The sequence below is a fragment of the Stegastes partitus genome, unplaced genomic scaffold, assembly GCF_000690725.1.
Source record: "Stegastes partitus isolate 25-593 unplaced genomic scaffold, Stegastes_partitus-1.0.2 Scaffold266, whole genome shotgun sequence".
In the NCBI taxonomy this organism is placed as follows: domain Eukaryota; kingdom Metazoa; phylum Chordata; class Actinopteri; family Pomacentridae; genus Stegastes; species Stegastes partitus.
The window spans coordinates 377,940-394,594 of record NW_007577997.1 but is presented as its reverse complement, the minus strand read 5'-3'; the positions used below and the strand labels follow the sequence as shown (position 1 = coordinate 394,594).

The following is a 16,655-nucleotide window of genomic DNA, read 5'->3' as shown; positions in this document are numbered from 1 at the left end:
GGTCTTTAGGCAGCGAGAAATATTTTAGGTCAGTGATCAGATCAGTGTCTAGACTATATCCAATGACCTGAGGTTACAGGTCTCGCTTGCAGAAAAAGAATTAGCGGTAAAAATGCTAAACGTGACTTTAAAACACAGACTTGTGAGACTGACATAAATAAACATTTGAAAGACTGCTGATAATAGCTGTTCACAGCCGTCACTGAGTAACCTACCTACAAAAATGTGCATTGTACAAGTATCACTCCATTCTGAGAAGTGAAAGGATCAATTGAAAAACCAATCGGGGTTAAAGAAGATTCTAATTTACAAGAAAGAAACGGTAGATACCAGTATTTAGGATGAGGCTAGTCCCTGCTGTACAAGACTGGTTCGTTCAAACATTTATGATAATTGTGCTGGTATGACACCTAAGTTTCACTAATGCTGAACTGGTTAGTCAGCAATACTTTTTTACTGCTTTACTTTTAGATGCGTAGTCATAAGTTTCTATGTACAAGAACTCTGCCTTAATAAAAATGGCAAATCTTGATTTAAAAACTATAAACTTTCTGATAAAAGAATAAGTAAATCAGATATTCAGTATCAGTTTTCTCGGTGTTAAAACTATAGCACTGTACCAGCATGACTGTACCACACAATACCCAGGAGTTCTTCCGATGGCTTCATTAGAGAGAGCAACAAGATCACAGGGCGACATACGCTCGGGTCGGGTCAACATGACATCACCCACAAAGCATCAATGGACAATGAAGTCCAAACAAGAACCTTCAAACAAACCCTACTACAAAGCTTTTAGGTTCAAAATATTGAGGTTACATTGCCAATTAAAAGTGTTTTTAGTAAGCAAAGGCTGGGATGAAAAAATTGTTGGACACACAATGAACCACGACTTCAGTATTGTAGCTGCTGACACAACTGAATAACAACACTTTTCTATTTTGAGGATCAGCTGATGCCAGCTTCTTTAAGTGGGCAACACCATCTGTGTGACGACAGCCAGTACCCACATCACTGTTGGTTTGATGAGGACAAACTGCCAACCAGATGTTGAGCTTAAAAAAAGTGCTCTCAACTGAGCAAAGAATAAATTAAACATAGCAGATCTGTGCTACGACCCTCTTGAGAGCTTGAACATAATTCAAGAAGTTATTACTCTTGATGTGTAGCATTAAGACGGGAGCCTGTGAGATAAGTAAGAGTCTCGGTGCTGAAAACCACTGACAGTTAACAGAGTGAGATTAAAAACACAACAGAGCCACACAGTGGCATTGTCCTGGGCAGGCCAGGAGTAATGGTGTTGTTTCTGGCTTGGAGGGAGACGTGAGGTCAGAAGGGAAAAATTCACTCGCAAGGACGTCGGACATCTAAGGAGGAAGTATGTGGAAGTGTATGTGTATGAGGGTGTTTGTGTGTGTGTCTGCAATAAAACAAAAAGACTTAAAAAAAAAAAAAAAAGGTAGAAAGTGGTGGAGGAGAACAGTGACAAGAAATAAGAATTAAGGGAGGACATTTAATCAAAATGCCAGCCAAGAGCAGTCCTGGCATTAAGGAAAAGCTTTATAGTAGCCAATTCCCTGTCATCCAAACAAGGTCTTGGCAGATCTCAAAACAAGGTTTATTAAGGAGGACCAGGGAAGGGAACAGTGTGGCTCTCATACATGCTGGCATTTCCCCTGATTACAATCACTTGTTTTGTTTGTACAGTGCTTGCATGGTGGAGTTAAAAACAGTGTAAAGAGAGATGGAAGCTGCGGTGAATGTGGTCTTGGCACAGTCACAGAAAATTAGGGACATGTAAGACATTCATATGGGAGCACTGCTCTGCTGCACTGTATTTATTTTATGTGTGTAAGTACAACAGACACAAGTTCTCAAAATACAACTATGTCTCATTGTAACCATGACACTCCCAGTTTACAGACTCATTCTAACAAATGCTTTTTTGCACTTTTAATAGAGTATTTGTCTTATATTTCTATTTTATTATTCATATCACCTTTTAACTTGTTTTCTTGTGACCATATTAGATGCTGGAAAGATGATGCCAAATGAAATTTCGTTATCTTTCTTGTACGGTGACAATAAAGCTTCTTCTTCTTGTAGCATGAATATTAGTTTAGTAGCAGATCTGCATTCCAGTATACCTCTCCACCACCAGCTGCAGATGAGTCTTGGAGTTCTTGATCTTGTTCTGAGCCTCCACATTCAGCATGTCAGCCGTGTTTTCTCCATTGATCTCCAAGATAATGTCACCGGGTTGCATGTCTGCCTTCTCTGCCTTGCTGCCCCCATTGACCTGTTAAAACAGAAGAATGAGCTGCAGTTAGATCCTACTGGCCCCAGGTCCTGAAAATAACACTTTGTGGAGGCTATCCATCTAACAAGCACAGACACCTCAGTATCTTCTAACCGTGTCGGCAATTTGTCAGTGATTGACATTCGGCAATAACAAATGTATAAACGAGAACAGGCGTTGAACAGTTGTTACAATCTTTTGTCACATACTTCATTTGAATCGTTTTCACTATAACTCAGAGTGCTCATCGTAAACACCAACAGACACCACAGGACTTCTTTCTCACACACACATGGAACATGGCAGTGCCGGTCAACAGCGGACAGATTCATGACACCCTTAGGGAAAAATCATTAGTGTGACGTTACTTGATGGTTTGACTGGGCCTGACCTTTGCAACTACCCTCACCGCATGTCAAAGCCAATGCTATACCACCACATCAGAGGGAATTCCACACTAATGGGCCGAAACATAACGTCCACGCCACCACTCTGTGTCCCAAGCGTACACGCCCAACACACAGGCCTACTGAAGAGAAGCCAAAATAAGGAGGACGATGCTGCAACTGCAAAAACTTTAGAGGGAAGTATGACATTTGCCACAAACATCGCAATTAAAACCAGAGAGAGGCAATAAACGAAGAATGCAGAGCTAAATAAATAGAGCCAATCAGTGAGGATGAAAGTCTCTTTCCTGCCTCTCGAGAGGAAAATGGATGCAAAGCCAGTCAACAGGCTGTTTGTGAGTCAGCTTAGCCAAGCAAGAGGGCAGAGGTGCCATGTCTGTGGGCCCACTTGAGAGGCAATTAAGCGTTGCTGTGGTGACTCACAATAGTGCGTGCCTTTTCTGATCAGGGCACGCCTGGTTTCACATAAACTAAGATCAGTTGGGGTTCTTTGCAAGAGTCTGTGCCCACGAGAAACAAGGGCAAGCTATCTCTCAGGCCAACAGGAATAAAAGAGGGCATACATGTCATCTCCATGCCAAGCCCCAGCCACTTCAGATGGTTCAACCCTACGGCGGCTAAACTGCCGGGGGAGGTGGTGGTGGGGTGAAACAAGCTGTTTCTCACACTGGGCTTTTCAAACTAATTTGAGTGATGAAGTTTCTGTTTCAGCAGGGATCGCTGCTACTTCCTAGAACCTATTTGATATTTGAGACGAGCAAACATGCTGGTTTTGTTTATTGGACAGCAGTAACAAAATCAGACTTAAGTCCATTATTCATAAAAAGACCTGTTTTTCTAGCAGTAGCTGTAAGTAGGTTGATATAATAAAGGCTTTTGAAGTTGAAGGAGTGTAAAACTCCAGCTGTTTGAAGCATTGGTACCCTGCCATGGCTTTGCAGTAATTTATCCTTTATGGTCTGAGGAGCTACCGGGGGAATCTCACTGGAAAGGAAAACCCAGCCTGAGATGGTGATGTAGGACCAGGATGTGCAGTGGGCAGAACAGGGTGTTTCTGGCATGCAGAAGTTTGTCTCAGCAAGGTTTCCTGGTGTTTACTGCACACTGTCTGCTGACAGTGGTAACATTTCTGCTTCTTCTATTCCTTTGGTCTCTTTTTTTAAACTGTGACTGGGAAAATGTGGTCAGGAAAAACAACATGCACGTGCTAAAGTACAAATTTTACTGGTGCACGTGGTAATGCACGGGCTGCAGTGCAGAAACACAAACCTACACTCACACATTGCACTCAGGAACCCCTCACCTCCCACCTCAGCTTCCACTGTTACTGTAATCAGTGGTTTCCTTCTAATGCAGTGTACTTCCACTCTATTCTAACAGGTTCAGTCGTCAAGGAAATAGGTACGAAGCAGCAGCGAACATAAACAAAGACAAGAAAAGGGACGTAGTGAGTAGGAAGTTGACTTTGCATGACAAGCCATTACAGGCTGTGTTTTGACAAAAACAGAGGATACGGTTTGATAAGGTGTGACGAGGTTCAGTAGCAGAGCTGCAGTTGATGACTACCTTTGATACGGTTATGGCTTTCTTGAAGTCCCTTCCTCCAAATATTCTGAAGCCCCATGGTGAAGGACCAATCAGGTTCACTGTTAGCGCCATTGATGCGGTCAGATCAGCAAACACTCTCGACAAAACCCTGAAAAAAAAAAGAGACACAGGGAACGTGACATTAAGTAAAAATAATATGTTGGACCTAAACCTATGTATGGCGGAATGCTTTTATCGAAGTCACATGTTTCTGCTGGCCAGGGCTGATATTAGATCAACAGGTGAAGACAGTGAACATTTGCATAAGCTGCCTTTCATCTCCAGCAGAACTTCACTTCCACTGGCCTAAGTCCCCTTGACATGGATTGTGCAACCACATCAAATAGGAATGGGAAGAATCTGAAACCAAAGACACATGACTAACATTGCTAAAGTGCCTGCAGAGCTGACAAGTTTCATTAAAACCAAATGCTCTTTCAAGACAAGGGAAACAAACACAAACAAAAAGTCGTGCAAGTACAGTGTACAAGAAGCTAAACATTTCATTGTGGTCAACTGTAACTACTGGGTTTAATGTATATGTATAAGGTATACAGTGGTGTAGTGTGATATGACATCCAGTATGGTAGCCCTTTAGGGCATGTACATGAGAACCAACTACATAAATAAACTTGGGTAACTGTTCAGATTTGCTTAGCAATAGGCAGTACTTTAGTGGATATTTTAGATTTGTATGGTTACGGTTTCCACGACTATTTACATATTCTGCTCTCCACAAAGTCTGTTGTGAATTTTAAATCTAATATTGTCAGCTTAGTGTTTAAATTCAAATCTTTGGAGATGCCAAAGTTAAGTGAAGCCATGTCACAGTTTTTCCATAATTGCAATAATAAAGTACGAACAAATCAAAACATAAAATCAGACTTCGGTTATTTTCTCTTCTCATTTACCTGTTTGCAACAAATTACTGAACATGATTAATGTTGTTGTTTTGATAGTCAGCGCTGACTATCATGTTGTATAATGAGCCTCAAGATTTTGTTAAGCCTTTTATCCATCACAAATCCAAACAGCTACATGACAAGATGGATGAGAAACAGATCCACAAGATGTAGAACTTTAATTACTGGTGAGGAAGAAACTTCAAAATATCACACGTTGCATGTTATGACTGGTGATGACAGGGTGTTGTACACTGCTGTCTGTGGCATACAGATTTTCTCCAAGAGACTGTGAAACCTTTTACTTGGTCTCATTTGTGTAGTCGTACAAAAATGATCAATACTGTGTGCTTCAAAACTTAAGATATCTGTCAAAAAAAAAAAAAATTGTTTTCCAAAGCCATGTTGCTTGAAGGTAGCTGCTTTGCATTATTCTGCATCAAAATGCTCCTTAATGTATTACTGTGTATGCTGTTGTTAGGAGACGGTAAGACAAGATGATAAAGCCCTTATCAACAAGGCACTACAGGGCCATCAGATGAGTTACACAACATGCCCCTGATACATTCTCAATAAACATTTAACCATTGCGGGGGCAAAGTCACAACCTCAGCAGAGCACTTTTTAAAGCATTAAAATAACCATGTTGATGTTTCTTTTTGTTTTAACAGTAACCTGTGATTCTCCTGCAACTTTACTCTGACTTTGTTCACAGTTGTAGATGCAGCTCGTCTGATGTCTGTTGGAGACCCAGAGCTCTATGGTGCGATGATGTGACGATGAGATAAGCGCTTGCAGGTTCATAAACACACCAACACCTGCACAATCTAACACACACATACACACACACACACACACACACACGGCGAGAGCTGCTGTGAGAATTGGAACATTTATTCAACTGAAGACAGCGCAACAAGTAATATATAGGTGCATGCGAAGATGTTGACATAAGCTATTTTAAGTATAGACTGCAACTTCGAAAAAGGAGAAAAACATCTTCACCAAAACTATTTTCATCTGTTGCTTCACTCATAACAAGCAACGCTTAGTGTTGCATCATCCTTTGACAGTAAATGCAGAACTTACACCTTACAGTTGACAGGATACTTTCTAGGAGTCTGTCTTATGGGGTAAACTAAACATCAATTTGTAGTTATCAAAGGCCCTGAAAAGATGAGGAGCAAGCAAGACAAATAGAAATGTAAATGATGATGTCCCTTGATGTCTTTAGACGTTAAGTAATAAATTATTGTTAATGATTTCACATGTATATAATGCAGTTATTAAAGTTCCAGAAAACAGCAAACAAAACAGACTGTATATGTAAATGACAATCTTACTTAATATGTCCATAAATTAAGTAATACATTCCAGTCAGTGATTACATAATTGTATAATATAATTATCAAAGGCCTTGGAAAGATGAGGAGCAAGCAAGACAAACAGAAATAACAGACAAAAGAAGAGTGGATCTAGGACAGCAGCCACGCTACTCCCCTAAATCCCTCCAAACACTGGCCCATTTCATCGTCTGCACATTCCACAAGTGTTTGAAACAAGCAGTGCAGACCTAGTTACTCATTAACAGTCTGGGCCAATTAGCAGGGTTACTGGGCTCACCATCATTAGGGTCTCTTAATTGCTGTGGCCTCCAGAAATAAGTGCAGTTGTGATAATGACAGGGAGTAGCCGCCCCAAACTTTCCCAGCCTCTGGGGGTGTCAATTAGTTCCATGAGCCTCGGCAGCTTCTCCTATAGAGCGACCATTATCAGCCGAGCACCCTGCTAATTCCCTGTGTAAACGTTCACCATTTGCATCATAAAAATGCTACTGGTGGATAACGTCAAAGCGAAAGGATGGTGAAAGTATGCGCAGAGCTAACAAACAGTGGAGAAGAAAAACAACTCATTGTGGTAGTGAGGATAAGTGGCACACTCATGTTCTGCGTTTAATTGGCCACTGATGAGCTGTTAAGAGACTGCACTGCTTCTCACATAAAGCAAAGTGCTGAACACAGTTTGATGAGACCTCCCCATCCCACAAAAGTATCGTTGGACAGTTGCCAATATACATAAAAGGTGAATTCTGTTCTGGTGACATCTCGCTGCTTTTGCTGCCACTCCAATTTGGCAGCACAATTCAACACGCCCGACACAATGAGAGGAATTCTAGTCATGAAGTCATTTCTATGGCTCGCAGTTCAGCATCAGCCGCACAGCAGGAGGTCAGCATGAGGAGAATAGAAACTAGTACTGTAGCTGCAGTGACACTCTCTCACTTCCGACCAACACACTAGGCAGGTTTACGACTTACCTGCATACCAACAAAGAGCAAAGTGTCAAGTTTGTAATGCTACAACAGGCGGCGTCATTCCAAGAAAGATTTCTCTTTTCGCGAACATTCTCAGTTGCAAGTTTATTATATCCAACTACAGCTGCATGATAAAGTTTGTGAAACCTTAGAAATTGTCTGGGTTTCTGCATTGACCATAAAAATGTGGTCTGATCTGCATCTAAGTCATAATATAACTAATATTCTTTATTGAACACACAGAGTTAACTTTTCACAGTCGAGCTGAAAAAGATCTGTGCAAACAGCTTCTCCAAAAGCTTCTTGAAATCTCTGTGTTCCAATTAAGGACATGAGATTGGATATGTAGGTTATAGAGATACAAATCCATAGAAAGTTTGGTTAGAATCTGCTATTCTTAGGAAGATTGGCTGGTGTGAACACGTCTCAATCACAACAGGATTCACTGGACCTCAGAAGAAGCACTATAGAGTTGCACAATCAGGACTGCTGGTACTCTCCCTGGGAGTGGGCATCTAGCAACGGTCTCAAAAGACATGAAAAATGAAGAGAAACATCTGCAGAAATCTGTACATCTTGCTAAAATCTGTATTTATGTGTCCACTATAAGGAACACACTGGATAAGAGTGGTTCAAGGATGGAAAGTGCTGCTCTCCAAAAAAAAATAAAAAATACAGTATGTCTCATGCTTGCCAAAGACCACCTGGATGTTCAACAACACTTGAACGCTTTTCTGTGGAAAAATTGGACAGAAGTTTAACTTTTGGCAACAATGCTATGCGGAGAAAAGAAAGCTACTGCACACCAACTCAAAAACCTCGTCTCAGCTGCGATGCATGGTGGAGAGAGCAATATGGTTTGGGGCTGCTTTGCCACCTGAGGACCTGGATGCTTTGTGATCATTGAGGGAACAGTAATTTCAAGAAATTTTACAGGATCAAGTCAGGGCAGTAGTCCATGACCTGAAGCTTAGGAGAGGTGCAGTGATGCAACAAGACAACGACGCAGAGCACACAAGTGAATAAACAACAGCCTGGTTGAAAAACAAGAAAGTTCATGTTGATGTTTAGAGTCCTGAACTTAACACAACTGTTAAAATACTGTATTATGACCTAAAGAGGGCTGTTCATTCAAAAAATCCAAGAAATATTCATGAACTACAATAGTTCTGTAGGGAAGAATAGTCCAAAATTCCCCACTCATTATTGAGCAATTCTCATAAGCAGCTACAGAAAACATCTGACGGAGGCTGTTCTTGCTAAAAGAGGTTCTAAGAGTTACTGAATTCAAGACTTCACTCACTGTTTCTAGTCTGTACTGTGAGTGATTGCTCAACCTGTTCACTAAAGACATGAAAAGTTTGTCTCTTATTAGAAAAGCCAGATTGTGTTTGTGTATAACGATGACTTTAATGAAGGTCACATTTCAGCAGTGATCAGTGTAGAAATCCTGGCAATTCCCAAGTCCATCCATCCATCCATCTATACACCGCTTAATCCTCATTAGGGTCGTGGGGGGGCTGGAGTCTATCTCAGCTGACTTAGGGCGAAGGCAGGGGACACCCTGGACAGGTCGCCAGTCTATCACAGGGCTACACTTAGACACAGACAACCAAGCACACTCACATTCACACTTATGGACAATTTAGAATCACCAATTAACCTCAACATGTTTTTGGACTTTGTGGGAGGAAGTCGGAGAACCCGGAGAGAACCCACGCTGCACGGGGAGAACATGCAAACTCCACGCAGAAAGATTCCGGTGCCCCCACCGGGACGCGAACCGGCGACGTTCTTGCTGCGAGGCAACAGTGCTACCAACTGCCCGCAATTCCCAAGTATTTAACTATTTTTACAGCTATGTTGATTAGACTAGGGTTGACTCATCTAGGGTTGGATTTTCGCTTGTTTATAACCATTTGCACAACAAGCTCCATATTTGTTTGTGAAGTTTATCTGCACATTCAACAGGTGTTTGAAAAATTACTTTTATCTCTGTTTTACTTTCTGCCAATCACGCTGCACATATGAATAAAAAGCAATGTCATTAACTCCAGTAAAGTCTGTTTGATTATCTGTATTTGTGTCAAAGAGCTCAGCCTCACCTCTGTGCAAAAACACTACGACATGGAGAGGAGAAACTCTAAACCAGGCTAACCCAAATATCATTGTTCTGCTATCTGTTATTTTTTTTAGGTCTAAAACAATTAGTTGATTGATGAACTAATTACTCTAAATAAGTATTCTGCAGCTATTTGGATGATCAATTAATTGCTGTTGTTTCAAAAAAATAAAAACAACAAACACTGACTAACTCCAGCTCATAAAACTCATGGGAATATACAGCGGTTCCCTTTTTCTTTGTCTTCTCTGACAGTTAGCAAAATAGCTTGAGGTTTCTGACTGTTGTTCAGACAAAACAACCAGTTTATGCCTTAGGAAGTTTTGATGGGTTAATCCTCATCAATCAAGAAATCTTTCATCTGACTAATTAAAAATCAAAATTACTGTTGGCGGTTCCCTAAGATTTCCTCCACCCTATTCCATTAAAAGCTTATCAACATTTGTGTCCATGTGTGATTGTCCTTCCCGTATCTAACATTGTAGATACCAGGGGCAGACAAGACCCTTAAGCTCAAAAAGACCACCAAGTTTCCTGCCTCACTGAACCTGAGCCGTGAATCATTCTGCCTTTGACAGCTGCTAAACCTGCAAACGTTTCATTGGTATGTTTTAACAAAAAGATTTATTCATGTATGACAGACTAAACTGAATGTCCAAAAATAATCACAAATCTAATTAGGAGGTTGATTGCCTTTGAATGGTGTACTGGCACAAAATACTAGTTATTTATAGCACTGGACTAACAAAAATTAAGATTCACTTTGCTGGAAGACTCAAATCTCAGTGGTGCGGTTGTGCACATGAAGCACACTTTGGGGTGGCAGGATTAATGAGAAAACCATAATGAACTCAGGAATTACTTCATTGTGTTTTAGTTTCCACAGGGACATTCTTGTGCTGTAGGGGGAAGTTCCAGCCTGCCATGTACACGCTATATGTTAAAGGCCTTTTGGCACTTGTCACATCTTTGAGAGATGATACCTACGGGCAAAAACAGATAGGAGAGGTATGAAGGGGAAGAACCGGCCCTTCGTAATGTTAGATTCAACACTCACCGCTCCAACATGCAGAGAGCTTTTAAGGTAAGGGTAAACGTAGTTTGAACTCCAGGTTAAATATTTAATACCAGACATCATTGTCCCAGGTCGAAATCTGCCCTATTTTGATTCTATACAAATTTCTGATATTATTGACAGTTGATGCTACTTTTTAAAGATTGAAATATGTTTATTGTATAGCAGAAGTTACAGAACTCCTCCTTCACCATATAAATATATGTCACTCTGTCTTTGCAGTTAATGTTCTTAGAGTACAATGCACACAGTGCTGCAGATGTTTTCATTACTATAAACAAGACACTTGCAAGCCTCAGTGTTTACACGCACAGTAAAACCCAACTGATGGGTAATTTAGCACGTTTACCACAACGTGCAGTTATGGGTAGTTGTACACTTAATGAGAGAAACCTGCAAATACAAGTCTGAAATTGTGTGTGTCAAATTTTCTCGAGTGTAGAAAGAATTATGATGACTCACTCTTGATGAGTCATTACCATTGATCTGCATGTCACCACAACACCGTTATGGCAACCAGCAGTCATGTTTACATCCATATTTAATACTTATTAGATACATTTTACAGAAAGAACACCAAAAAGAAAGGCTGATAAAGTGCAAGCTGTAAATATACGCTAGGAACCATCATTATGTTTAACAAAGCTAATCCTGAGAATTAGCACCTCATTTATTCGAAGGAATGAAACATTCGGAAAAACAAGTTGTTACCACATGTACTGAACAGGAAATCAAATATTCATGTCAACTGTATGACATTTGCTGAGCAAAGTAAATAGTGCTGTCTAATAAAACATCTGGCGGGAATACCTGGCCACCTACATCAGTTCTTCACTTCTCCCTGAATCACTGGAGTGCTTAACAGACTGTTTTTGTTCTCCTTGAACTCTGAGCCAAGATCCACTGGATCAAAATGAACAAGCACTGGCTCTCCAGCATGCTAATACTGAAAGAATGGCTGATGAACATAGCAGACTTATTCAGTCAACTGAAAGTTCTGGCTGAGCTCAGATGAACAACTCTCTTAGATGAACCACCGTGGCTTCAGGGGAATATTCCAGGTATGAATCACACACAGGAGGCTCTCAGTGGTCGCCATACACCAGTGTGAAGTTTCCACAGCAGCATGTGAGTGATGCAGTCAGATGTTGACTTTAACCTGTGTGTTACGCAGTGCACTGACAGGTCGGCACCTACCTGGACACACACACCCACTGAATAAAAAGGAAAAGAATGCAATAGAAAGCCTCTCCCTGGACTGAGCAGAGAGAAATCACCCTCTGTTCGTTCTCCACCCATTGGTTCAGATATAGCTGCAGTCACTAAGGAGATGAGAAACTATCAAACAACAACAGCCAAAAAGGGTGTTGGTTGAGAAGCTTCTGTATTGTTACATGTGGCCACTAGCTGCATTAGCTCATGTGTCATCAAAATAATCATGGACTGAAACATACCTGTAATTTTTGTGGGTTACTCCCTTTTCAGTGAGAAAGCCTTTAAGGGTGTATACTCATTGTAAGTTTCATCCTGATCTTAATAGGACTTATGTAATGCAGTGCAAAAGAAGGCAGTCTCACACTATCTGCAGCACTGCTATGGTTACTGTGAGGTCACGTTTGTAACAAGACAAGGAGACTGGCTCCACTTATCCCTCTTTGCACTATCATTGGGTGATCATGTTACTGATGTTGACACCGAACAGATTCAACAATCAGAACAGCTCACCACATCCTCTCCACCACTGGGCGCTTCTGAGAAAGGGCACACATCAAGAACCACTTTGTTCACGACATGCACACTCTCAAAATATACTGTTGCAAGCGCACACCTTTCAGAAACCGCTTTGATGCTTGCTGAACGTTTCTGGTTGAGTCAGAAACACCCTTTGCCGCACAAACTCTCTGCAAAACCTGATGTAAAGTGAGAGAAATAACAGTCAAGTCCTCCCTTCAAAGGCTCTGCCTCAGCTAAAACTGAAAACCACACTTCTGTGAGACAGGATCCAAAAGAACACTTTCATCTTTAGACTAGCCAGATAATACTGACTTCCTGCCTGCATGTTCGTGACAGGGAAAAGCTGTCTGTTGTAGGAGCTGAACAAATTAAAAACATTACAGCAACACAGTAGTATTTAGCAGAAAGACTAAAATATCCCAATGCTTCAGTTAAAACCTCAATGCAATTGTAAAACAAACACAAAAATCCTTCTGAGTTAGAGCGTAACGAGCTGGCCCTTTCTCTGTTTTCTTGAAGAGCTACTGCTCTGCTCTGTCCAAAATTACAGTGGTCTGTTTTTGGTTCCTGGATGGTTTTATCCTGTCTGAGTGTTCTCTCAAAAGGAAACAAACACAGAGAATAAAAGGAGGGTAGGTAGAGCGTACACATGAAAGGCGACCGGGCAGAATCACAATGGAAAATGCATCCAAACAGCAGGCGTTTGAGATTTGAGAACATGATGGTTTCACTGGGGCAGCTCTGGATTATACTCTCTCAAGTAGTTTAACATCTGTTAGACTCACAGCCAGATCGATTTATCCCTAAACACTCAAGGTGTACTGAAGGAATTAGTAGCTGAGTCTAGACATCTTAAGAGGAAACCCAAGAGATGAACTTGAAGTTAAGTAGACGTGCTAATGCAGAGCCATCACCCTGAACAGGACACTTCAAGAAGAGAGACAAGATAACAGCTTCGGCTTTGGACTAATGAGACATAAACACTGACTTAGAGCTTCCAGAGGTTGCACCTGGTCCAGCCCCTCCACAAATCACATTGACTGCTTCATGTGCAGAAAAATAACCTTCCCTGCTCTCCTGAAAACGAGAGGGATGGAAAGTCGACAGTAGGTGCTGGAAACTGCTCTCTGTGTGGGCTCCAGTTGTTTCTAGTCTGTTAGACTGACTTCCAATTTCCACTAGTGTGCACTTGAACTGCACACTTCTTGCGTAAACCACAGTTTTGCAAGGCTTCGCTGCAATTTCTGAAGTTAACACACCTTTTTTATCAGCTGAACTCTCAATAAAACTTCGGATAACTCACATTACCTGTCATTAAAACAACACACAGACAGATAAATTGATGTCCAACAAGTTTTGATTCACTGAGCTGCGTCAAGGGAGTTAAACCATCATTTTTGAATCAGCAAAGAAGCTTCACATGAGACACTTTTAATGACTGTATGTTCACTTACCAAGGTGAGGACTCCACCTGTTAAATCCCTGCGCGCCCTTCGACAAAACAGCGCGCACACACACCCAACAGGTCTCAGTTCACCTCTGCCTCCAAAACAAAGCAGAAAGCAGCTTTACGGGTTTCCTCTGTCAGTGAAGCAGCAGTGAAGTAAAGCGGTGACGGAGCCCTGTTAGTCCCCGGTCTCCGGTCCCTCCTCTGTTGTGTCAGATGTTAAGATGGCACGCTCGAACACCACCTGTGGCTGCGCGCGCACTGCTAGCACCGGGACGAGCTCGCGGGTGCCATGTGCCGTCACCAAAATATAAAAAAAATAAAAATAAATAAGGGGCGGAGGGGGTTGACAGAAGCAGCGAAACCGGGGCGTGTCGCATCACGGAGGAGGCAGGAGAGGAGAGGAGGAGGGTGAGGAAGGGTGAGGAGGAGGGAGGAGGGTGCCGTGGTGATAATTGAGCCATTTATCCAAAACAGAAAAAAAGAAACGAACACTTTGCGGCTGCGCGCTCTGTGTCCACGCGCCACCTGCTGACGGAAGCGGAGCAGAGCAGCACGTGCATTCAACCGGAAAGCAGATAATAATAATGATAACCTTTATTTATATAGCACTTTTCAAAACAGGGTTACAAAGTGCTTTACAGATTCAAAGAGAAGTGTAAGGGAAACAACAAATAAGGACATTAAAAGAAATAAAAAGCAAATAATTCTTTTTTAAATGGTGAACATGAAACACATAAAGCATGAAAGAGAATAAAACAATATAAAAATATATAAGAAGAATATAACCCAGTAAAAGAAGACAGTTAAAAGACAATAAAGGAAGGAAAAAAGCAGTCAGAAGATAAAATGTACTGCCCTTGGTACTGCCATCAAACTGAGTAAAAGTACACTCATAAAACAACTCCTGTATACGCACATCTGTAAAAATTTGTTTTTTAAAAGAGTTTTAAAGGAGATCTGATCTCCTCAGGGAGACTGTTCCAGAGGGTGGGGGCGCTTACAGAAAAGGACCTTTGGTCCTCAGCCTCGACTGGGGACGGTGATTAGAGCCTTGGCTGAGGACCGCAGGCTACGACCGGGCACATATGGGGTAAGGAGATCAGAAATGTATTGAGGTGCAAGTCCAGAGTGTGCTTTATAAGTTAACAATAAAATCTTAAAATCAATTCTAAAATTAAGTGGTAGCCAATTAAGGGAAGCTAAAATAGAAGCAATGTGATCTCTCTTTTTGGATTTGGTGAGGAGCGTTTTGGACCAGCTGTAGTTTGTGAAGACTCTGCTGGTTAAGAACAGTTTACAGAGAGTTATAGTAGTCTAAACGAGATGAGATAAAAGGATGAATAACAATTCCTAAATTATGTAAGGATAAAACTGACCTCACCTTAGAGCGTCTCCTAACCTGCATAAAACAAGAAGGCACAACTGAGTTGACATGCTGGTTCAGGTTAAGGTTTTCATCAAAGATGACCCCAAGATGTTTACATTTTGCAGCTATATTACAGGATAATGAACCTAAGTGTGCTGCTGCTGTGGCTGATCCAGAACCAATAATAACTACTTTGGTTTTGTCTAAGTTTAGCTGGAGGAAATTTTGAGCCATCCAGCATGGTCCTGGATGCAGCTGTTCAGAGATTTTAATTGATAGAGGTAGGTTCATGTGCATCACAGGTGCTAGCAGGTAGCCTATTAGGCCGCTTCATTATATCAATGGAACGTAAGTATCAGTTTGTTAAAGCTCAACCAGTTAATATCGAAAAAAACGCTGAAGGACTCACTGCAAACACTCAGGGGAGCCTCCAGATTTTCTTTTTTAAGAAAGGCATGTCCACATGGGGCCATGCACATCTTTAAGTGGCACACTAAAAACAAAAGCCAAAACTAGAATTTTAGGAACACTATCATGCTGTTGTAGCATATAGGCTTGGTGAAAACTATGTAAATAAAGGAAGTCACATAGAAGATAAGCCTTTATTTGTCACAAATACATTATAGTGCCACATATCCCAGTTGGGGTCAGAGGTCAGTCATCCATGATAGCTGATAGGATTAGGGGCCTTGCTCAGAGAACCGCTGACATTCTGCTCAGTATCCCAGAGCCTCAACCATCAAGCCACCACTGCAGACACTGAAAGACTGATGCATATTTTACTGTGATGTGCGGAGACTAACGTAGGGGCAGTTAATGTACTAGTGATTGCAGAGTCCACCATTCAAAATAGTTCAGAAATAGAGATGCTGCAGAGTATTTAAGGGGAAAAATTCACCCACAGGCAAGACTGACAATACTACAGCAACTTATGATACAATAAAATGTGTTTTTATGATACACAAACATGACACATTTTAGTAGTTACTGTACTGATAAGAGAGATGGTGTTTTGTAACGCACTCATAAAAACAATAATTTCACTGCTGCAAGTATCCTGCTCTCAGATGTTGAAATCTTCCAAATAAAAAAACTTGAAATGACAGAAAACTATTTTGGTATTAGGAGCAGACTTTTATGATACAATAGTATTCTGATGCAGAGAAAAACGCCTACAAACAGCTGAAAACAACAAAATAAACTTTAATTTAATGTTCTGAGCACTGTGTATGCAACAACATCAACTTAAGACATTATGTGCTTTCTTAGATGTTTATCGATGACTGTACGGCTGAGTGGCTGAAGGCACCTCTGGTCACTAATGAGACAACTGACTTGTATCATATAAATGCAACTGCTTCTGTGATGCTGATAATAAACATAAACACATGAACACAAG

The 16,655-nt window shown here is 41.2% G+C and overlaps 1 protein-coding gene across 1 annotated transcript in view; it reads right to left on the bottom strand.

Moving 5' to 3' along the window:
- pdlim2 (PDZ and LIM domain 2 (mystique)) overlaps window positions 1-14,207 on the bottom strand; it is a 37,593-nt gene extending 23,386 nt beyond the window's left edge. Inside the window, exons 1-3 of the mRNA XM_008282306.1 lie at window positions 13,895-14,207; window positions 4,273-4,402; window positions 2,148-2,299 (exon numbers count right to left, since the gene is read on the bottom strand). Of these exons, the coding sequence (XP_008280528.1) occupies window positions 2,148-2,299; window positions 4,273-4,365 (245 nt within the window). The 5' untranslated portion in view covers window positions 4,366-4,402; window positions 13,895-14,207. The remainder of the gene's footprint in view (window positions 1-2,147; window positions 2,300-4,272; window positions 4,403-13,894) is intronic.
- Window positions 14,208-16,655: the final 2,448 nt, after the last annotated feature.